The sequence below is a fragment of the Salvelinus fontinalis genome, chromosome 33 (assembly GCF_029448725.1).
Source record: "Salvelinus fontinalis isolate EN_2023a chromosome 33, ASM2944872v1, whole genome shotgun sequence".
NCBI lineage: Eukaryota > Metazoa > Chordata > Actinopteri > Salmoniformes > Salmonidae > Salvelinus > Salvelinus fontinalis.
The window spans coordinates 731,811-757,077 of record NC_074697.1 but is presented as its reverse complement, the minus strand read 5'-3'; the positions used below and the strand labels follow the sequence as shown (position 1 = coordinate 757,077).

Below are 25,267 nucleotides of genomic sequence, written 5' to 3'. Positions count from 1 at the left end.
GTAGAACTATTAGAACTATTAGAACTTTTACAACTACTACAACTACTAGAACTATTAGAACTTTTACAACTATTACAACTATTAGAACTATTAGAACTACTAGAACTATTAGAACTAGTACAACTACTAGAACTATTAGAACTACTAGAACTATTACAACTACTAGAACTATTAGAACTACTAGAACTATTACAACTACTAGAACTATTAGAACTACTAGAACTATTAGAACTATTAGAACTATTAGAACTATTAGAACTACTAGAACTATTACAACTACTAGAACTATTAGAACTATTAGAACTATTAGAACTATTAGAACTATTAGAACTATTAGAACTATTAGAACTAGTACAACTACTAGAACTATTACAACTACTAGAACTATTAGAACTATTAGAACTATTAGAACTATTAGAACTATTACAACTACTAGAACTATTAGAACTATTAGAACTATTAGAACTATTAGAACTATTACAACTACTAGAACTATTACAACTATTACAACTACTAGAACTATTAGAACTATTAGAACTATTAGAACTACTAGAACTATTACAACTACTAGAACTATTAGAACTATTAGAACTATTAGAACTATTACAACTACTAGAACTATTAGAACTATTAGAACTATTAGAACTATTAGAACTATTACAACTACTAGAACTATTACAACTATTACAACTACTAGAACTATTAGAACTATTAGAACTATTAGAACTATTAGAACTATTAGAACTATTACAACTATTACAACTACTAGAACTATTAGAACTATTACAACTACTAGAACTATTAGAACTATTAGAACTATTAGAACTTTTACAACTATTACAACTATTAGAACTATTAGAACTACTAGAACTATTAGAACTAGTACAACTACTAGAACTATTAGAACTATTAGAACTATTAGAACTATTAGAACTAGTACAACTACTAGAACTATTAGAACTTTTACAACTATTACAACTATTAGAACTACTAGAACTATTAGAACTATTAGAACTATTAGAACTACTAGAACTACTAGAACTATTAGAACTACTAGAACTATTAGAACTATTAGAACTAGTACAACTACTAGAACTATTAGAACTTTTACAACTATTACAACTATTAGAACTACTAGAACTATTAGAACTAGTACAACTACTAGAACTATTACAACTATTACAACTATTAGAACTACTAGAACTATTAGAACTAGTACAACTACTAGAACTATTAGAACTATTAGAACTATTAGAACTATTAGAACTATTACAACTACTAGAACTATTAGAACTATTACAACTACTAGAACTATTAGAACTATTAGAACTATTAGAACTATTAGAACTATTAGAACTATTAGAACTATTACAACTATTACAACTACTAGAACTATTAGAACTATTACAACTACTAGAACTATTAGAACTATTAGAACTATTAGAACTTTTACAACTACTAGAACTATTAGAACTATTAGAACTACTAGAACTATTACAACTACTAGAACTATTAGAACTATTAGAACTACTAGAACTATTACAACTACTAGAACTATTACAACTACTAGAACTATTACAACTACTAGAACTATTACAACTATTACAACTATTAGAACTTTTACAACTATTACAACTATTAGAACTATTAGAACTTTTACAACTATTAGAACTATTAGAACTATTAGAACTATTAGAACTATTAGAACTATTAGAACTATTAGAACTATTAGAACTACTAGAACTATTACAACTACTAGAACTATTACAACTATTAGAACTATTACAACTATTACAACTATTAGAACTATTAGAACTATTACAACTATTACAACTATTAGAACTATTACAACTATTAGAACTATTAGAACTATTACAACTACTAGAACTATTAGAACTATTAGAACTATTAGAACTATTAGAACTATTAGAACTATTAGAACTATTACAACTACTAGAACTATTACAACTATTACAACTATTACAACTATTAGAACTATTAGAACTACTAGAACTATTAGAACTATTACAACTACTAGAACTATTACAACTACTAGAACTATTAGAACTATTAGAACTATTAGAACTATTAGAACTATTAGAACTTTTACAACTATTACAACTATTAGAACTATTAGAACTATTAGAACTATTAGAACTTTTACAACTATTACAACTATTAGAACTATTAGAACTATTAGAACTTTTAGAACTATTAGAATATTACAACTACTAGAACTATTAGAACTTTTACAACTATTACAACTATTAGAACTATTAGAACTATTAGAACTATTAGAACTATTAGAATATTACAACTACTAGAACTATTAGAACTTTTACAACTATTACAACTATTAGAACTATTAGAACTATTAGAACTTTTACAACTATTACAACTAATAGAACTAGTACAACTACTAGAACTATTATAACTACTAGAACTATTAGAAGTACTAGAACTATTAGAACTACTAGAACTATTACAACTAATAGAACTAGTACAACTACTAGAACTATTAGAACTATTAGAACTACTAGAACTATTAGAAGTACTAGAACTTTTAGAACTATTAGAACTATTAGAAGTACTAGAACTTTTAGAACTATTAGAACTATTAGAAGTACTAGAACTATTAGAACTACTAGAACTATTAGAACTATTACAACTAATAGAACTAGTACAACTACTAGAACTATTAGAACTATTAGAAGTACTAGAACTATTAGAACTATTAGAACTACTAGAACTATTAGAACTATTACAACTACTAGAACTATTACAACTAATAGAACTAGTACAACTACTAGAACTATTAGAACTATTAGAAGTACTAGAACTATTAGAACTATTAGAACTATTAGAAGTACTAGAACTATTAGAACTACTAGAACTATTAGAACAGGACACTAATAAATCCAGGACACTAATGAATCCATAGAACGTGGTTCTTCGACAGGACACTAATGAATCCATAGAACATGGTCTTCGACAGGACACTAATGAATCCATAGAACATGGTTCTTCGACAGGACACTAATGAATCCATAGAACATGGTTCTTCGACAGGACACTAATGAATCCATAGAACATGGTTCAACGACAGGACACTAGTGAATCCATAGAACATGGTTCTTCGACAGGACACTAGTGAACCCATAGAACATGGTCTTCGACAGGACACTAGTGAACCCATAGAACGTCAATGTACAGTAGCCCAACATGGACAAAATGTAATCATAGACCATTTAAAAACATTGGTACATTTTTACACATACAGGCCAGTGTTATTTTTCAGCCTATAAACCTCTATCTCAGACAGTTTCCCACACAGTGTTGTCGTTGACAGATATCCCTAAGCAAACATCCAGACAGACAGACAGCCAGAAACAGACAGACAGACAGACAGACAGACAGACAGACAGACAGACAGACGGAATGACCAGCAGGCAGGCAGACAGACAGACAGACATACATACAGACAGACAGACAGACAGACAGACAGACAAGCGGAGACAGACAGACAGACAGACAGACGGAATAACCAGCAGGCAGGCAGACAGACAGACAGGCAGACAGGCAGACAGGCAGACAGGCAGACAGGAAGACAGACGGAATGACCAGCAGGCAGGCAGGCAGACAGGGATACAGGCAGACAGACAGACAGACATACAGACAGACAGACAGACAGACAGACAGACAGACAGACAGACAGACAGATGGAATGACCAGCAGGCAGGCAGACAGACAGACAGACAGACAGACAAGCGCAGACAGGCAGACAGACGGAATGACCAGCAGGCAGGCAGGCTGACAGACAGACAGACAGACAGACAGACGGAATGACCAGCAGGCAGGCAGGCTGCCAGACAGACAGACAGACAGACAGACGGAATGACCAGCAGGCAGGCAGGCAGGCTGACAGATAGACAGACAGACAGACAGACGGAATGACCAGCAGGCAGGCAGGCAGGCAGGCAGGCAGGCAGACAGACGGAATGACCAGCAGGCAGGCAGGCAGGCAGGCAGGCAGACAGACGGAATGACCAGCAGGCAGGCAGGCAGGCAGGCAGGCAGGCAGACAGACAGACAGACAGACAGACAGACAGACAGACAGACAGGTGTTGTCTACTCTATAGAGAATAAAAAAAAAGCTTTTCCAATATCCACACCAAGACCCTTCTCTCTTCCATCTGAACCTGCAGCTATCATACATAGTGATCGACAGGAACGAGAACTAAACGAATGGCAAGTTCACAGTATAAAGACTGGCATTTCTTGATAGACCACATAGATAAATCATTCATTTGTAGGTGTAGAAGGGTAAAGTCACCAGGATCACCACGCCAATGACAGCAATCAGGCCCAAGTTAGTTAAGAGACAGGGTCTGTCTCCCAAATGGTACCCTACAGCCCTGTGGGCCCTGGTCAAAAGTAGTGCACTACAGCTCTATGGGCCCTGGTCAAAAGTAGTGCACTACAGCTCTATGGGCCCTGGTCAAAAGTAGTGCACTACAGCTCTATGGGCCCTGGTCAAAAGTAGTGCACTACAGCTCTATGGGCCCTGGTCAAAAGTAGTGCACTACAGCCCTATGGGCCCTGGTCAAAAGTAGTGCACTACAGCCCTATGGGCCCTGGTCAAAAGTAGTGCACTACAGCCCTATGGGCCCTGGTCAAAAGTAGTGGACTACAGCTCTATGGGCCCTGGTCAAAAGTAGTGCACTTCATGGTGAATAGTGTACCATTTGGGATGTATTTCGGGGAGAGCAGGTCAAGGTCTACTGCAGTCTGTTTGCTGAGCTCCTGTATACGTTTTAATAGAATAAAGTCAAGCAGAGGAGATGGGAGAGTAAGCATGCAGGCAGGGCAATGTCTATAGGCTTTTGGTAATTACTTCTTATTCTAATGTAGATCATTCATTGTAAATGACTGACTCAGACAGCAACCCCTTGAAAGCATTGTAAATAATTACTAGGTCCTTCAGTGGTAGCGTCAGATTAGAAGCTGTTTGCACTCTAGTTGGGAACCGGTTATGCCTTATTTAACACAAATAATCATTATAAACAACAACAGAAGAAGTAGGACTGAACCAGGATTATGTTTGGAAATGAACAATTATCTTGTTATGCAAAACATTCCTTTTAAGCTTTGCCTTAAGAGATCAACAAGAGGGTGTAAACGTCTTTAACCAACTCTGCTGTTGATCGCCTGTCTCTGTCTGCCTGTCTCTGTCTGCCTGCCTCTGTCTGCCTGCCTCTGTCTGCCTGCCTCTGTCTGTCTGCCTGCCTCTGTCTGTCTGCCTGCCTCTGTCTGTCTGCCTGCCTCTGTCTGTCTGCCTGCCTCTGTCTGTCTGTCTGCCTGCCTCTGTCTGCCTGCCTGCCTGCCTCTGTCTGTCTGCCTGCCTCTGTCTGCCTGCCTCTGTCTGCCTGCCTCTGTCTGCCTGTCTCTGTCTGCCTGTCTCTGTCTGCCTGCCTCTGTCTGCCTGCCTCTGTCTGCCTGCCTCTGTCTGCCTGCCTCTGTCTGCCTGCTTCTGTCTGCCTGTCTCTGTCTGCCTGCCTCTGTCTGCCTGCCTCTATCTGCCTGTCTCTATCTGCCTGTCTCTGTCTGCCTGTCTCTGTCTGCCTGTCTCTGTCTGCCTGTCTCTGTCTTCCTGTCTCGTTCTGCCTGTCTCTGTCTGCCTGTCTCTGTCTGCCTGTCTCTGTCTGCCTGTCTCTGTCTGCCTGTCTCTGTCTGCCTGTCTCTGTCTGCCTGTCTCTGTCTGCCTGTCTCTGTCTGTCTTTCTGATGCTCTACAGATTCCTTAAATGACATGTTCATTTGATATTTGTTTATTTTCAAAGTGCTGCCTGTTCTACATCCAGAATCCATTAGGGCTACATCAAGCTTTTACAGATCATTATTATCACACAGTATACATCAGCCTAATGTTAAAACTCCACCCTTCATGTCATGCTGCTTTGTAAACCAAGAAACCAGCCACCATTGGTTGCGTGACACTCAGCATCATAGACAAGTGGTCCTGGTCTCTGTGATGTTGGCCTGTACCATGCTGACAAATGTTAGTGTGTTTTTCCCTCCTGGCGTTCCACTGGTGGTGGCCGGGCTGGCTCTTGGCTTCCACGCTACACAACAGCTATTAAAAACACCCTGCAAACACTGGCTGGCATTACTTTCCATTATCACAACACGTGGCTCCCCAGGGCCCAGTTTCCTCTCCACTCCTGCTTCCACCAGCACTAACATGGCATCTAGCAGGCCATGATGGCTCCAACTGGTAATACAGTTTCCTCTCCACTCCTGCTTCCACCAGCACTAACATGGCATCTAGCAGGCCATGATGTCTCCAACTGGTAATACAGTGGCTCAACATCCAGCCTGGACTGAATGTTAATATAAGAAAGGTTTTTGGCTCTTATAGACGTTTACAATAGTGAGCGGATGTATAGCCGAGTCAGAGCCTACATAACAATGTTCTGTACATGGTCATAAAAAGCCTTATAGCCTTCATCATGTTTGGTCTGGATTGTAATGTGTTTAGGGTTTGGTCTGGATTGTAGTGTGTTTAGGGTTTGGTCTGGATTGTAGTGTGTTGCTGTATAGGGTTTGGTCTGGATTGTAGTGTGTATAGGGTTTGGTCTGGATTGTAGTGTGTTTAGGGTTTGGTCTGGATTGTAGTGTGTTTAGGGTTTGGTCTGGATTGTAGTGTGTTTAGGGTTTGGTCTGGATTGTAGTGTGTTTAGGGTTTGGTCTGGATTGTAGTGTGTATAGGGTTTGGTCTGGATTGTAGTGTGTTGCTGTATAGGGTTTGGTCTGGATTGTAGTGTGTTTAGGGTTTGGTCTGGATTGTAGTGTGTTTAGGGTTTGGTCTGGATTGTAGTGTGTTTAGGGTTTGGTCTGGATTGTAGTGTGTTGCTGTTTAGGGTTTGGTCTGGATTGTAGTGTGTTGCTGTATAGGGTTTGGTCTGGATTGTAGTGTGTATAGGGTTTGGTCTGGATTGTAGTGTGTTTAGGGTTTGGTCTGGATTGTAGTGTGTTTAGGGTTTGGTCTGGATTGTAGTGTGTTGCTGTTTAGGGTTTGGTCTGGATTGTAGTGTGTTGCTGTATAGGGTTTGGTCTGGATTGTAGTGTGTTGCTGTATAGGGTTTGGTCTGGATTGTAGTGTGTTGCTGTATAGGGTTTGGTCTGGATTGTAGTGTGTTGCTGTATAGGGTTTGGTCTGGATTGTAGTGTGTTTAGGGTTTGGTCTGGATTGTAGTGTGTTTAGGGTTTGGTCTGGATTGTAGTGTGTTTAGGGTTTGGTCTGGATTGTAGTGTGTTTAGGGTTTGGTCTGGATTGTAGTGTGTTTAGGGTTTGGTCTGGATTGTAGTGTGTTTAGGGTTTGGTCTGGATTGTAGTGTGTTTAGGGTTTGGTCTGGATTGTAGTGTGTTGCTGTTTAGGGTTTGGTCTGGATTGTAGTGTGTTGCTGTTTAGGGTTTGGTCTGGATTGTAGTGTGTTGCTGTATAGGGTTTGGTCTGGATTGTAGTGTGTTTAGGGTTTGGTCTGGATTGTAGTGTGTTGCTGTATAGGGTTTGGTCTGGATTGTAGTGTGTTTGGGGTTTGGTCTGGATTGTAGTGTGTTTGGGGTTTGGTCTGGATTGTAGTGTGTTTAGGGTTTGGTCTGGATTGTAGTGTGTTTGGGGTTTGGTCTGGATTGTAGTGTGTTTAGGGTTTGGTCTGGATTGTAGTGTGTTGCTGTTTAGGGTTTGGTCTGGATTGTAGTGTGTTTAGGGTTTGGTCTGGATTGTAGTGTGTTTAGGGTTTGGTCTGGATTGTAGTGTGTTGCTGTATAGGGTTTGGTCTGGATTGTAGTGTGTATAGGGTTTGGTCTGGATTGTAGTGTGTTTAGGGTTTGGTCTGGATTGTAGTGTGTTTAGGGTTTGGTCTGGATTGTAGTGTGTTGCTGTTTAGGGTTTGGTCTGGATTGTAGTGTGTTTAGGGTTTGGTCTGGATTGTAGTGTGTTTAGGGTTTGGTCTGGATTGTAGTGTGTTGCTGTATAGGGTTTGGTCTGGATTGTAGTGTGTTTAGGGTTTGGTCTGGATTGTAGTGTGTTGCTGTATAGGGTTTGGTCTGGATTGTAGTGTGTTTAGGGTTTGGTCTGGATTGTAGTGTGTTGCTGTATAGGGTTTGGTCTGGATTGTAGTGTGTTTAGGGTTTGGTCTGGATTGTAGTGTGTTGCTGTATAGGGTTTGGTCTGGATTGTAGTGTGTTGCTGTTTAGGGTTTGGTCTGGATTGTAGTGTGTTTAGGGTTTGGTCTGGATTGTAGTGTGTTTAGGGTTTGGTCTGGATTGTAGTGTGTTGCTGTATAGGGTTTGGTCTGGATTGTAGTGTGTTGCTGTTTAGGGTTTGGTCTGGATTGTAGTGTGTTTAGGGTTTGGTCTGGATTGTAGTGTGTTTAGGGTTTGGTCTGGATTGTAGTGTGTTGCTGTTTAGGGTTTGGTCTGGATTGTAGTGTGTTTGGGGTTTGGTCTGGATTGTAGTGTGTTTAGGGTTTGGTCTGGATTGTAGTGTGTTTGGGGTTTGGTCTGGATTGTAGTGTGTTTGGGGTTTGGTCTGGATTGTAGTGTGTTTAGGGTTTGGTCTGGATTGTAGTGTGTTTGGGGTTTGGTCTGGATTGTAGTGTGTTTAGGGTTTGGTCTGGATTGTAGTGTGTTGCTCTTTAGGGTTTGGTCTAAATTGTAGTGTGTATAGGGTTTGGTCTAAATTGTAGTGTGTTGCTGTATAGGGTTTGGTTCACCCAGTTTACAAGAAACATAGGAACTAGTATCAGTAATGTACGGAAATGTTTTCATCTGGAAAATGTTTTTATACAACCATTATGAAAAATGTATTTAACCTGAATAAGGAATGACAATCAACGAATCTACTGGTGGCTGTTTATAGTGTTGAATAAGGGATTATAGTAAATTAATCTACCGGTGGTTGTTGATAGTGTTGAATGAGGGATTATAGTAAATTAATCTACTGGTTGTTGAATAAGGGATTATAGTAAATTAATCTACTGGTTGTTGAATAAGGGATTATAGTAAATTAATCTACTGGTGGTTGTTTATAGTGTTGAATAAGGGATTATTGTCACGTTCCTGACCAATTTATGTTAGTTGTTATGTGTGTTAGTTGGTCAGGACGTGAGGTTGGGTGGGCATTCTATGTTTTCTGTTTCTGTGTTGGTTTTGGGTTGCCTGGTATGGCTCTTAATTAGAGGCAGGTGTTTTGCGTTTTCCTCTAATTAAGAGTCATATTTAGGTAGGCGTTGTCACAGTGTTCGTTGTGGGTGATTGTCTTCCGTGTTTGTGTATGTCGTTGCACCACACGGGACTGTTTTCGGTTTGTTTTGTTCATCGTTGTTTTTGTGTAGCCTGTTTTCTCTATTCGTGCGTTCTTCTTGTTTCATGTAAGTTCGTCGTCTAGGTCTGTCTACACCGTTTGTTGTTTTGTTAGTTTATTCAAGTTCGTGTTTTCTCGTTAATAAATATGTGTTCAAACTCCACTGCGCCTTGGTTCGATCAATACTCCTTCTTTTCGACCGAAGAGAAGGAGGACCGTTACAATTATAGTAAATTAATCTACTGGTTGTTTATAGTGTTGAATAAGGGATTATAGTAAATTAATCTACTGGTTGTTGATAGTGTTGAATAAGGGATTATAGTAAATTAATCTACTGGTTGTTGATAGTGTTGAATAAGGGATTATAGTAAATTAATCTAATGGTTGTTGAATAAGGGATTATAGTAAATTAATCTAATGGTTGTTGAATAAGGGATTATAGTAAATTAATCTACTGGTTGTTGATAGTGTTGAATAAGGGAGTATAGTAAATTAATCTACTGGTGGTTGATAGTGTTGAATAAGGGATTATAGTAAATTAATCTACTGGTTGTTGAATAAGGGATTATAGTAAATTAATCTACTGGTGGTTGATTATATTGTTGAATAAGGGATTTTAGTAAATTAATCTACTGGTGGTTGTTTATAGTGTTGAATAAGGGATTATAGTAAATTAATCTACTGGTGGTTGTTGATAGTGTTGAATAAGGGATTATAGTAAATTAATCTACTGGTTGTTGATAGTGTTGAATAAGGGATTATAGTAAATTAATCTACTGGTTGTTGATAGTGTTGAATAAGGGATTATATTAAATTAATCTACTGGTTGTTGATAGTGTTGAATAAGGGATTATAGTAAATTAATCTAATGGTTGTTGAATAAGGGATTATAGTAAATTAATCTACTGGTTGTTGAATAAGGGATTATATTAAAACCTGTTGAGGCTAGGGGATGCTGTTGTCACTATTTATGTAAATCGTGTAATTTTTGAAACGGCTTCCTACTAAATTCTTGATCGTACAATATGCATATTATTATTATTATTGGATAGAAAACAGTCTCTAGTTTCTATAGCCGTTGAAATTTTGTCTCTGAGTTGAACAGAACTCATTCTACAGCAATTTCCCTGACATGGAGTCAGATTTCACACATTTTGGCCCCTGATCTGGAGTCAGTTTAAAGGCCACTGTTATTGCTATGCGCATACAGACACTGCTTACGTCTTCCCCTGGATGCCTTTACGTGATGACGATTTGAATGGTATCGATTGCCCAATCACAGCCCCTATAAAACAAAAACACGTGTAGGTAGGAATTCCTTTCCTGCTGCGTCAGGCGCGCGGTGGACACCGACCTGCTCTTTTTCCAAGCACTAGTGAAGCCAGTTATATTTCTCCGGTCATGTTTCTACTCGTTATAGGAGTTAAAAACATCATAAGGTAGTTAATTTAAACCGTTTTATAGCAATTTATTTCCGTTTAGTGCGATTTTGGGACATTTATTTCTGAGACACTGTGAATCTCTGGACACGGTTCCAATTCATGCCGAACGCAATGGGCATTTCTACATGGCAAGAGGACAGCTTTCGACCAAAAGACGATTAGACCCAAGAAAGGATTCTTTGCCCAAGATACTGATGGAAGAACAGCTCAAAGTAGGAACAATTTATTATGATAAATCGTGTTTCTGTCGAGAAATGTTAATCGCTTAGGACACCATCTTGTTTGACGTAGCTTCGCTTGGCGCAAACTGTATTGAAAAGTAAGGATAATTTAAAAAATGTAAATCAGCGATTGTATTAAGAATTAAATTGTCTATCAATCGCTGTCCACCCTATATTTTTTAGTCACGTTATGAGTATTTATGTATACGGCTAGATCACTGTCTAATATGGCGCACGACATTGTCTGACCAGCTGGGCAACTTTTGTCATTGTCTAACCATGATTTTGGTGGCTAAATATGCACATTTTCGAACAAACTGTATATAGATTGTGTAATATGATGTTACAGGAGTGTCATCGGAAGAATTCTGAGAAGGTTAGTGAAAAAATTTATATATTTTGGCGATGATTACGTTATCACTCTCTTTGGCTAGAATCAATGCTCTGGTAACGTTTGCATATGTGGTATGCTAATATAACGATTTATTGTGTTTTCGCTGTAAGACACTTAGAAAATCTGAAATATTGTCTGTATTCACAGGATCTGTGTCTTTCGATTAGTGTATGCTGTGTATTTTTACGAAATGTTTGATGATTAGTAATTAGGTAAACACGTTGCTCATTGTAATTATTCTAGTCCATTTGGGACGGTGGGTGCAATTGTAAACTATGACATCTACCTGAAATATGCACATTTTTCTAACAAAACCTATCCCATACCATAAATATGTTATCAGACTGTCATCTGATGAGTTTTTTTCTTGGTTAGTGGCTATCAATATCTTAGTTTAGCCGAATTGGTGATAGCTACTGGTGTTGGTGGACAAATAAAAGATGGTGTCTTATGCTAATGAGTTTAGCTAATAGATTTATATCTTTACATATTGTGTCTTCCCTGTAAAACATTTTAAAAATCGGACATGTTGGCTGGATTCACACGATCTGTGTCTTTCATTAGCTGTATTGGACTACCTGTTTGGGCTGCAAGCTGAATATTGAAAAAACTGGAAAATATGTGCACATTTTCAAACGGCCTCCTAAGAAACTTTTTATTTTACAATATGCATATATTTACTACTGTTGGATAGATAACAGTCTATAGTTTCTAAAAATGTTTGAATTGTTTCTCTAAGTCGAACAGAAATATTTTTACAGCCATTTTCCCAGCCGAATTGAGATTTCCAAAATGCGATGTGTCTCTTTAAGACCTTGTCTATAAAAGGTCATTACACTTAGGACCGTAGAAACACGTCACACGCCTTCATCAGGCTGTAATGCGGAAGTGAGAATTGAAAGCAGTCGAATATCTCGTCCATGGACTGAATAACACACCTTCTTGTAAGACCTGCGCAGTTAAAAAAAAATTCCGGGCGCGAAGCATAATTTGGTCTCGGCTTCTGGAAGGTCGATAACGGTGAATATGATCTCTGACTTCGATATTATTTGATACATGTCACAAAATCATCCTAAAGTATGTTTTTTCAATATACTTTAATTATACTATTGCAATTTATTCTGGACTTTAGACGTGATGTTTTGGAAGAATTTTTTGAAGAAGGAGAGGTTAGCGCCGCAATGCTATTGTGCTTGCTAACCAAAGAGGGAAATAGTTCGTTCTGGAACCCAACTAAAGACTCTACTGGACATTGGACCCCGTTACAACATTCTGATGGAATATCAACCAAGATAAGGACCCAATTTGGGATGCTTTTTCATATATCTGTCGAACTGTGCTGTGCTAACTCTGCTAACTGTGCTAGGCTAGCGCTTGACTTATGCTAGTGCTGCCTTATGCTAGCTTATGTTGTTAGCTAATATAACGATATATTGTGTTTTCGCTGTAAAACACTTCAAAAATCGGAAATATTGGCTTTATTCACACGATATCTGTCTTTCATTAGCTATCCACCATATGTTTTTCTGAAATGTTTTATGAGGTGTAATTAGTAGTCGACGTTGGTGTATGTATTTTCTCTGGCTACTCCCGTCTGGATTCAGGCTGTAGCTATGTGGTAGCATTTATGGTAGCATCAATGTAAAACTGATTTATACACTGCTCAAAAAAATAAAGGGAACACTTAAACAACACAATGTAACTCCAAGTCAATCACACTTCTGTAAAATCAAACTGTCCACTTAGGAAGCAACACTGATTAACAATAAATTTCACATGCTGTTGTGCAAATGGAATAGACAAAAGGTGGAAATTCTAGGCAATTAGCAAGACACCCCCCAAAACAGGAGTGATTCTGCAGGTGGTGACCACAGACCACTTCTCAGTTCCTATGCTTCCTGGCTGATGTTTTGGTCACTTTTGAATGCTGGCGGTGCTCTCACTCTAGTGGTAGCATGAGACGGAGTCTACTACCCACACAAGTGGCTCAGGTAGTGCAGTTCATCCAGGATGGCACATCAATGCGAACTGTGGCAAAAAAGTTTGCTGTGTCTGTCAGCGTAGTGTCCAGAGCATGCAGGCGCTACCAGGAGACAGGCCAGTACATCAGGAGACGTGGAGGAGGCCGTAGGAGGGCAACAACCCAGCAGCAGGACCGCTACCTCCGCCTTTGTGCAAGGAGGTGCACTGCCAGAGCCCTGCAAAATGACCTCCAGCAGGCCACAAATGTGCATGTGTCAGCATTTGGTCTCACAAGGGGTCTGAGGATCTCATCTCGGTACCTAATGGCAGTCAGGCTACCTCTGGCGAGCACATGGAGGGCTGTGCGGCCCCACAAAGAAATGCCACCCCACACCATGACTGACGCATCGCCAAACCGGTCATGCTGGAGGATGTTGCAGGCAGCAGAACGTTCTCCACGGCGTCTCCAGACTCTGTCACGTCTGTCACATGTGCTCATGTGCTCAGTGTGAACCTGCTTTCATCTGTGAAGAGCACAGGGCGCCAGGGGCGAATTTGCCAATCTTGGTGTTCTCTGGCAAATGCCAAACGTCCTGCACGATGTTGGGCTGTAAGCACAACCCCCACCTGTGGACGTCGGGCCCTCATACCACCCTCATGGAGTCTGTTTCTGACCGTTTGAGCAGACACATGCACATTTGTGGCCTGCTGGAGGTCATTTTGCATGGCGCTGGCAGTGCACCTCCTTGCACTAAGGCGGAGGTAGCGGTCCTGCTGCTGGGTTGTTGCCCTCCTACGGCCTCCTCCACGTCTCCTGATGTACTGGCCTGTCTCCTGGTAGCGCCTGCATGCTCTGGACACTACGCTGACAGACACAGCAAACTTTTTTGCCACAGTTCGCATTGATGTGCCATCCTGGATGAACTGCACTACCTGAGCCACTTGTGTGGGTAGTAGACTCCGTCTCATGCTACCACTAGAGTGAGAGCACCGCCAGCATTCAAAAGTGACCAAAACATCAGCCAGGAAGCATAGGAACTGAGAAGTGGTCTGTGGTCACCACCTGCAGAATCACTCCTGTTTTGGGGGGTGTCTTGCTAATTGCCTAGAATTTCCACCTTTTGTCTATTCCATTTGCACAACAGCATGTGAAATTTATTGTCAATCAGTGTTGCTTCCTAAGTGGACAGTTTGATTTCACAGAAGTGTAATTGACTTGGAGTTACATTGTGTTGTTTAAGTGTTCCCTTTATTTTTTTGAGCAGTGTAGCTAAAATATGCACTTTTTATGAACAAAACATAGATTTATTGTGTAACATGTTATATGACTCATCTGAGGTAGTTTTTTCTGGGTTCTTTAGGTTGGTTTTAGTTTATTTCGGTTGGCTTGTGCATGCTACTTGAATCATAATTCATACATCATAATCATATTCATACGTGTCTGTCCACTTTTGTATTTGGTGGTGAGCTAACATAAATATATGTAGTGTTTTCTCTGTAAAACATTTAAAAAATCGGACATGTTGGCTGGATTGACAAGATGTTTATCTTTCAAATGCTGTATTGGACTTGTTATTGTGTGAAAGTTAAATATTTTTAAAAAATAGATTTTGAATTTCGCGCCCTGCAGCTGTTGTCATTTTCGTTCCGATTTCGGGCTTGCACCCCAAACAGGTTAATGTGTGAAAGTTAAATATTTAAAAAAAATATATTTTTTTAATTACGCGCTCTGCCTTTTCAGTGGAATGTGGGCAGTCCTAGACAGGTTAAATGGATCTACCGGTGGTTGTTGCGAGTGTTGAATGAGGGATGATAGTCAGTGGATCTACTGGTGGTTCTTGCTAGCATTTTACTAAGTTTTGCAAAATTCCAGTAATGTTCCCAAATTTCCCCAGTTGTTCCCGCAATACCTGTTGGAGAATTCCTGGAATTCCTTTTAATTCCTTCCCAGTCTAGGAATCTTACAGCTGGTATTTCTAGAAAACTGGGGAATTTTAAGAAAGTAACATGAATTTTGTATCACTAAGTTCCACCATAAAGGAGATATATGTATGTTCAGGGGATCAAACAGGATGTTTCTGTACTTACTTCCCCAGGGCGAAACACTCCAGACTCACTGTGACTCCTTTGGCAGCCAGGACAGATTGGGGGAAATGCACCTCGATTTTAGGCTCATATTCTCCCATTATACCTGTAATCAAAAGATGACAGAAGACAGAAGTGATATCAAGTCTAGTGATCAGCAGGACATCAAACACCAACCATTCCCCAGCATGCCATCTCCCCGAGCTAGAAGTTACACAGACAGCGGCTGAAGAAAGACTGTCTGGGAAATGTGAGATAAAAATTGTATGTTAACCACACACACACACACACACACACACACACACACACCTTCCCTCATCTGGAATCCCACCCCCCACCAACACTGTGTTGAATCTGTAGTGCAGATGTTAAGATGACAAAGATGCAGAAGTGCATTGGGTAGATATGTACTGATGATGCTTGGCGCCTGGGGTATCCTGGTGTGTTTGGATGTGTGTGAATATGTATTTGTATTTATTATGGAACCACATTGCCAAGGCATTCCAAGGCAGCAGCTACTCTTCCTGGGGTTAAGCTAAGTTAATGCAGTGTGTGTGTGTATGAGGGTTAACAGGCCTGCTTGGGTCTCGCTACTCATGCGGAACACTAAATAATACAGTTCGCAAGCCTATGAATAACTATTCTGCTGCTAGCATCTGTTACTAACACCTTCTGCTGCTAGCATCCATTACTAACACCTTCTGCTGCTAGCATCCATTACTAACACCTTCTGCTGCTAGCATCCATTACTAACACCTTCTGCTGCTAGCATCCATTACTAACACCTTCTGCTGCTAGCATCCATTACTAACACCTTCTGCTGCTAGCATCCATTACTAACACCTTCTGCTGCTAGCATCCATTACTAACACCTTCTGCTGCTAGCATCCATTACTAACACCTTCTGCTGCTAGCATCCATTACTAACACCTTCTGCTGCTAGCATCCATTACCATCACCTTCTGCTGCTAGCATCCATTACTAACACCTTCTGCTGCTAGCATCCATTACTAACACCTTCTGCTGCTAGCATTAATTACTAACACCTTCTGCTGCTAGCATCCATTACTAACACCTTCTGCTGCTAGCATCCATTACTAACACCTTCTGCTGCTAGCATCCATTACTAACACCTTTTGCTGCTAGCATCCATTACCATCACCTAGCATCCACTACTAACACCTTCTGCTGCTAGCATCCATTACTAACACCTTCTGCTGCAAGCATCCATTACTAACACCTTCTGCTGCTAGCATCCATTACTAACACCTTCTGCTGCTAGCATCCATTACTAACACCTTCTGCTGCTAGCATCCATTACTAACACCTTCTGCTGCTAGCATCCATTACTAACACCTTCTGCTGCTAGCATCCATTACTAACACCTTCTGCTGCTAGCATCCATTACTAACACCTTCTGCTGCTAGCATCCATTACTAACATCTTCTGCTGCTAGCATCCATTACTAACACCTTCTGCTGCTAGCATCCATTACTAACACCTTCTGCTGCTTGCATCCATTACTAACACCTTCTGCTGCTAGCATCCATTACTAACACCTTCTGCTGCTAGCATCCATTACTAACACCTTCTGCTGCTAGCATCCATTACTAACACCTTCTGCTGCTAGCATCCATTACTAACACCTTCTGCTGCTAGCATCCATTACTAACACCTTCTGCTGCTAGCATCCATTACTAACACCTTCTGCTGCTAGCATCCATTACTAACACCTTCTGCTGCTAGCATCCATTACTAACACCTTCTGCTGCTAGCATCCATTACCATCACCTTCTGCTGCTAGCATCCATTACTAACACCTTCTGCTGCTAGCATCCATTACTAACACCTTCTGCTGCTAGCATTAATTACTAACACCTTCTGCTGCTAGCATCCATTACTAACACCTTCTGCTGCTAGCATCCATTACTAACACCTTCTGCTGCTAGCATCCATTACTAACACCTTTTGCTGCTAGCATCCATTACCATCACCTAGCATCCACTACTAACACCTTCTGCTGCTAGCATCCATTACTAACACCTTCTGCTGCAAGCATCCATTACTAACACCTTCTGCTGCTAGCATCCATTACTAACACCTTCTGCTGCTAGCATCCATTACTAACACCTTCTGCTGCTAGCATCCATTACTAACACCTTCTGCTGCTAGCATCCATTACTAACACCTTCTGCTGCTAGCATCCATTACTAACACCTTCTGCTGCTAGCATCCATTACTAACACCTTCTGCTGCTAGCATCCATTACTAACATCTTCTGCTGCTAGCATCCATTACTAACACCTTCTGCTGCTAGCATCCATTACTAACACCTTCTGCTGCTTGCATCCATTACTAACACCTTCTGCTGCTAGCATCCATTACTAACACCTTCTGCTGCTAGCATCCATTACTAACACCTTCTGCTGCTAGCATCCATTACTAACACCTTCTGCTGCTAGCATCCATTACTAACACCTTCTGCTGCTAGCATCCATTACTAACACCTTCTGCTGCTAGCATCCACTACTAACACCTTTTGCTGCTAGCATCCATTACCATCACCTAGCATCCACTACTAACACCTTCTGCTGCTAGCATCCATTACTAACACCTTCTGCTGCTAGCATCCATTACTAACACCTTCTGCTGCTAGCATCCATTACTAACACCTTCTGCTGCTAGCATCCATTACTAACACCTTCTGCTGCTAGCATCCACTACTAACACCTTTTGCTGCTAGCATCCATTACCATCACCTAGCATCCACTACTAACACCTTCTGCTGCTAGCATCCATTACTAACACCTTCTGCTGCTAGCATCCATTACTAACACCTTCTGTTGCTAGCATCCACTACTAACACCTTTTGCTGCTAGCATCCATTACCATCACCTAGCATCCACTACTAACACCTTCTGCTGCTAGCATCCATTACTAACACCTTCTGCTGCTAGCATCCATTACTAACACCTTCTGCTGCTAGCATCCATTACTAACACCTTCTGCTGCTAGCATCCATTACTAACACCTTCTGCTGCTAGCATCCATTACTAACACCTTCTGCTGCTAGCATCCATTACTAACACCTTCTGCTGCTTGCATCCATTACTAACACCTTCTGCTGCTAGCATCCATTACTAACACCTTCTGCTGCTAGCATCCATTACTAACACCTTCTGCTGCTAGCATCCATTACTAACACCTTCTGCTGCTAGCATCCATTACTAACACCTTCTGCTGCTAGCATCCATTACTAACACCTTCTGCTGCTAGCATCCATTACTAACACCTTTTGCTGCTAGCATCCATTACCATCACCTAGCATCCACTACTAACACCTTCTGCTGCTAGCATCCATTACTAACACCTTCTGCTGCTAGCATCCATTACTAACACCTTCTGCTGCTAGCATCCACTACTAACACCTTTTGCTGCTAGCATCCATTACTAACACCTTCTGCTGCTAGCATCCATTACTAACACCTTCTGCTGCTAGCATCCACTACTAACACCTTTTGCTGCTAGCATCCATTACCATCACCTAGCATCCATACTACTAACACCTTTTGCTGCTAGCATGCATTACTAACACCTTCTGCTGCTAGCATCCATTACCAGCACCTAGCATCCATTACCATCACCTAGCATCCATACTACAACCAACATTACACATGTTGAGCCACAAAGCTTCAACATGCCTTCATCTGCAGACCCTTTCATGAGTTCATACTCAGACATACAAACAGTTGAAATGATGACACTCCCCACAGATATAGCAAGTGACCATCTGTTGCACCACATTTCAGTACATACTGCCAGTACCAGACATACACATACACACTCACTGACGGAAGGACAGACGGATACCCACATGCTGATGGACGCACACACACACACTCACTTTTCACACACAGCCTCCCTTGTTTTCTTCGATGGAAATGAAGACAGTAAAGGACAGGGAAAAGGATTCTATTGAGATGTGGGCTACTGACTGTACATGTTGAGATGTAGGGGACTCACCCCAAAGAAATCTGAGCTAATAATGTAAGAGAAAAAAAATACTGCAAAGTTGGTAAACATCTAATCAAATAGTTGTATTTGTCTCATGCGCCGAATACAACAGGTGTAGACCTTACAGTGCAATGATTCTAGGAGCTAGAAGCAGAGCTTTCATGTCTGTCAGTGCCATCTTGGAACGGTGGCTCGGAACAGGACAGTACGGCCCTTAAATGTACATGGAGAGCTAACATTAATAATATGCATGTCAATCTCTCCTGGCTCTAAGAGGAGGAGAGATTGACTTCATCACTACTTGATTTTGTAAGAAGTGTTGACATGCTGAATACATCGAGGTGTCTGTTTCAACTACTAGCACACAGCTCGGACACCCATGCATACCCCACAATACATACCACCAGAGGTCTCTTCACAGTCCCCAAGTCCAGAACAGACTTTGGGAGGCGCACAGTTCTCCATAGAGTAATGACTACATGGAACTCTATTCCACATCAGGTAACTGATGCAGCAGTAGAATCAGATTTAAATAACAGATACAAATACACCTTATGGACACACATACACATGATAAGACAGACACTCTACACATGATAAGACAGACACTCTACACACACACGTACACATGGATGTTGTATTGTAAATATGTGATAGTGGGGTAGTGGCCTGAGGGAACACACTAAATGTTTTGGGTAAAGTGTTATGTAATGTAATATTTGAAACTGTATATAACTGCCTTAATTAATTAAAGAAAGAAGCAAAAAGCAAAGACCCGTGTTAGCTTAATATTTCGTAGAAGATTTAAACGTATCTAATTATTTAAAGTGATCTATAACAGTGCTTTGGTCCGCAAAGCTTTATGCTAGAAACAAGCTGTCTGTCATTCATTGTCTCTGATTGGGAGCCATATTTAAGGCAGCCATGGGCAGTAGGCTTTTGTGGGGTGTTGTCTATGTTGAACGTTTGTTGCTTGTCTGTGCACTTATGTTATTTAGCTTCACGGTCGTTTGTTGTTTTGTTAGTTTGTGTATAGTGTTCGTTTCGTGTTTTTTCTCTCTTCCAAAATAAAGAGATGTATTTTGCACACGTTGCGTCTTGGTCCTCTCTCTCTCACGAAGACGATCGTGACAGAACACCCCACCATCCATGGATCAAGCAGCGTGAGAGGAACCAGGACTCGTGGACTTGGGAGGAAATATTGGACGGAAAGGGACCCTGGGCTCAACCAGGAGAATATCGCCGCCCCAAAGCTGAGCTGAGAACTTCCGGCGCCGAGCGAGATGGCTGCCTCGCTTTGCGTTCCTTGGAAAATATGCAGTATTTTGTTTTTTTATGTGTTTTTTCTTACATTGGTACCCCAGGTGATCTTAGATTTCATTACATACAGTCGGGAGGAACTACTGAATATACGATTAACGTCAACTAACCACCGTTCCTACCATGAATATGACTTTCCCGAAAGGGATCCAGTGTTTTGCCTTCCACCCAATACAATGGACCTGATCCCAGCCGGGGACCCTATGCGACGCCGTAAAAGGGGCAAACGTAGCGGTCTCCTGGTCAGGCTTCGGAGACGGGCACATCGCGCTCCACTCCCTAGCATACTACTCGCCAATGTCCAGTCTCTTGACAATAAGGTCGATGAAATCCGAGCACGGGTATTATCTACCAAGGGAATTCTCTTCGGTCATAATCACAGCCATATATATTCCCCCCCAAGCAGACACATCGATGGCCCTGAAGGAACTCTATCTGACTCTCTGTAAACTGGAAACCACACACCCTGAGGCTGCATTCATCGTAGCTGGGGATTTTAACAAGGCTAATCTAAAAACAAAACTCCCTAAATTCTATCAGCACATCGATTGTCCTACCAGGGCTGGCAAAACTCTGGACCATTGTTATACTAACTTCCGCGACGCATATAAGGCCCTCCCCCGCCCTCCTTTCGGAAAAGCTGACCACGACTCCATTTTGTTGATTCCAGCCTACAAACAGAAATTAAAACTACAAGCTCCCGCGCTCAGGTCTGTTCAACGCTGGTCCGACCAATCTGATTCCACGCTTCAAGACTGCTTCGATCACGCGGATTGGAATATGTTCCGCACCGCGTCCAACAACAACATTGAAGAATATGCTGATTCGGTGAGCGAGTTCATTAGGAAGTGCATTGACGATGTCGTACCCACAGCAACGATTAAAACATTCCCAAACCAGAAACCGTGGATTGACGGCAGCATTCGCGTGAAACTGAAAGCGCGAACCACTGCTTTTAACCACTGCTTTTTTCACACAGTGTAGCTATTCTCTCCGCAAGGCTATCAAACAGGCTAAGTCCCAGTACAGAGACAAAATTGAATCGCAATTCAACAGCTCAGACACAAGAGGTATGTGGCAGGGTCTACAGTCTATCACGGATTACAAAAAGAAAACCAGCCCCGTCGCGGACCAGGTAGATAATGCGGTCGACATTTGATTGTGAGGAGTTCTAGATCAGGTGAACAGAATGACTTGAGTTCCTGAGTGTTGTTATGATGGTCACACCACGTCTCGTTAATCATGAGGCATACCCCCCCGCCCCTCTTCTTACCAGAAAGATGTTTGTTTCTGTCTGCGCGATGCGTGAAGAAACCAGCTGGCTGCACCGACTCCGTTAGCGTCTTTTGAGTTAGCCATGTTTCCGTGAAGCAGAGCACGTTGCAATCCCTGATGCCTCTCCTTGTGTTAAGGGGATATCGTCACCTCTCCTTGTGTTAAGGGGATATCATCACCTCTCCTTGTGTTAAGGGGATATCATCACCTCTCCTTGTGTTAAGGGGATATCATCACCTCTCCTTGTGTTAAGGGGATATCATCACCTCTCCTTGTGTTAAGGGGATATCATCACCTCTCCTTGTGTTAAGGGGATATCATCACCTCTCCTTGTGTTAAGGGGATATCATCACCTCTCCTTGTGTTAAGGGGATATCATCACCTCTCCTTGTGTTAAGGGGATATCATCACCTCTCCTTGTGTTAAGGGGATATCATCACCTCTCCTTGTGTTAAGGGGATATGGGGATATCATCACCTCTCCTTGTGTTAAGGGGATATGGGGATATCGTCACCTCTCCTTGTGTTATGGGGATATCATCACCTCTCCTTGTGTTAAGGGGATATCATCACCTCTCCTTGTGTTAAGGGGATATCATCACCTCTCCTTGTGTTAAGGGGATATCATCACCTCTCCTTGTGTTAAGGGGATATCATCACCTCTCCTTGTGATAAGGGGATATCATCACCTCTCCTTGTGTTAAGGGGATATCATCACCTCTCCTTGTGTTAAGGGGATATCATCACCTCTCCTTGTGTTAAGGGGATATCATCACCTCTCCTTGTGTTAAGGGGATATCATCACCTCTCCTTGTGTTAAGGGGATATCATCACCTCTCCTTGTGTTAAGGGGATATGGGGATATCATCACCTCTCCTTGTGTTAAGGGGATATCATCACCTCTCCTTGTGTTAAGGGGATATCATCACCTCTCCTTGTGTTAAGGGGATATGGGGATATCATCACCTCTCCTTGTGTTAAGGGGATATCATCACCTCTCCTTGTGTTAAGGGGATATCATCACCTCTCCTTGTGTTAAGGGGATATCATCACCTCTCCTTGTGTTAAGGGGATATCATCACCTCTCCTTGTGGTAAGGGGATATGGGGATATCATCACCTCTCCTTGTGTTAAGGGGATATCATCACCTCTCCTTGTGTTTAGGGGATATGGGGATATCATCACCTCTCCTTGTGTTAAGGGGATATCATCACCTCTCCTTGTATTAAGGGGATATCATCACCTCTCCTTGTGTTAAGGGGATATCATCACCTCTCCTTGTGTTAAGGGGATAAGGGGATATCATCACCTCTCCTTGTGTTAAGGGGATAAGGGGATATCATCACCTCTCCTTGTGTTAAGGGGATAAGGGGATATCATCACCTCACCTTGTGTTAAGGGGATAAGGGGATATCATCACCTCTCCTTGTGTTAAGGGGATATCATCACCTCTCCTTGTGTTAAGGGGATATCATCACCTCTCCTTGTGTTAAGGGGATATCATCACCTCTCCTTGTGTTAAGGGGATATCATCACCTCTCCTTGTGTTAAGGGGATATCATCACCTCTCCTTGTGTTAAGGGGATATCATCACCTCTCCTTGTGTTAAGGGGATATCATCACCTCTCCTTGTGTTAAGGGGATATCATCACCTCTCCTTGTGTTAAGGGGATATGGGGATATCATCACCTCTCCTTGTGTTAAGGGGATATGGGGATATCGTCACCTCTCCTTGTGTTATGGGGATATCATCACCTCTCCTTGTGTTAAGGGGATATCATCACCTCTCCTTGTGTTAAGGGGATATCATCACCTCTCCTTGTGTTAAGGGGATATCATCACCTCTCCTTGTGTTAAGGGGATATCATCACCTCTCCTTGTGATAAGGGGATATCATCACCTCTCCTTGTGTTAAGGGGATATCATCACCTCTCCTTGTGTTAAGGGGATATCATCACCTCTCCTTGTGTTAAGGGGATATCATCACCTCTCCTTGTGTTAAGGGGATATCATCACCTCTCCTTGTGTTAAGGGGATATCATCACCTCTCCTTGTGTTAAGGGGATATGGGGATATCATCACCTCTCCTTGTGTTAAGGGGATATCATCACCTCTCCTTGTGTTAAGGGGATATCATCACCTCTCCTTGTGTTAAGGGGATATGGGGATATCATCACCTCTCCTTGTGTTAAGGGGATATCATCACCTCTCCTTGTGTTAAGGGGATATCATCACCTCTCCTTGTGTTAAGGGGATATCATCACCTCTCCTTGTGTTAAGGGGATATCATCACCTCTCCTTGTGGTAAGGGGATATGGGGATATCATCACCTCTCCTTGTGTTAAGGGGATATCATCACCTCTCCTTGTGTTTAGGGGATATGGGGATATCATCACCTCTCCTTGTGTTAAGGGGATATCATCACCTCTCCTTGTATTAAGGGGATATCATCACCTCTCCTTGTGTTAAGGGGATATCATCACCTCTCCTTGTGTTAAGGGGATAAGGGGATATCATCACCTCTCCTTGTGTTAAGGGGATAAGGGGATATCATCACCTCTCCTTGTGTTAAGGGGATAAGGGGATATCATCACCTCACCTTGTGTTAAGGGGATAAGGGGATATCATCACCTCTCCTTGTGTTAAGGGGATATCATCACCTCTCCTTGTGTTATGGGGATATCATCACCTCTCCTTGTGTTAAGGGGATATCATCACCTCTCCTTGTGTTAAGGGGATATCATCACCTCTCCTTGTGTTAAGGGGATATCATCACCTCTCCTTGTGGTAAGGGGATATGGGGATATCATCACCTCTCCTTGTGTTAAGGGGATATCATCACCTCTCTTTGTGTTAAGGGGATATGATCACCTCTCCTTGTGTTAAGGGGATATCATCACCTCTCCTTGTGTTTAGGGGATATCATCACCTCTCCTTGTGTTTAGGGGATATCATCACCTCTCCTTGTGTTAAGGGGATATCATCACCTCTCCTTGTGTTAAGGGGATATCATCACCTCTCCTTGTGTTAAGGGGATATCATCACCTCTCCTTGTGTTAAGGGGATATCATCACCTCTCCTTGTGTTAAGGGGATATCATCACCTCTCCTTGTGTTTAGGGGATATCATCACCTCTCCTTGTATTAAGGGGATATCATCACCTCTCCTTGTGTTAAGGGGATATCATC

The 25,267-nt window shown here is 41.6% G+C and overlaps 1 protein-coding gene across 4 annotated transcripts in view; it reads right to left on the bottom strand.

Moving 5' to 3' along the window:
• Positions 1 to 25,267, bottom strand: part of LOC129831624 (contactin-5-like) — an 804,231-nt gene that overhangs the window by 243,726 nt on the left and 535,238 nt on the right. For all 4 annotated transcript variants that reach the window (XM_055894962.1, XM_055894963.1, XM_055894964.1 and 1 more), the window contains one exon: positions 15,475 to 15,577. In XM_055894962.1, the coding sequence (XP_055750937.1) occupies positions 15,475 to 15,577 (103 nt within the window). The remainder of the gene's footprint in view (positions 1 to 15,474; positions 15,578 to 25,267) is intronic.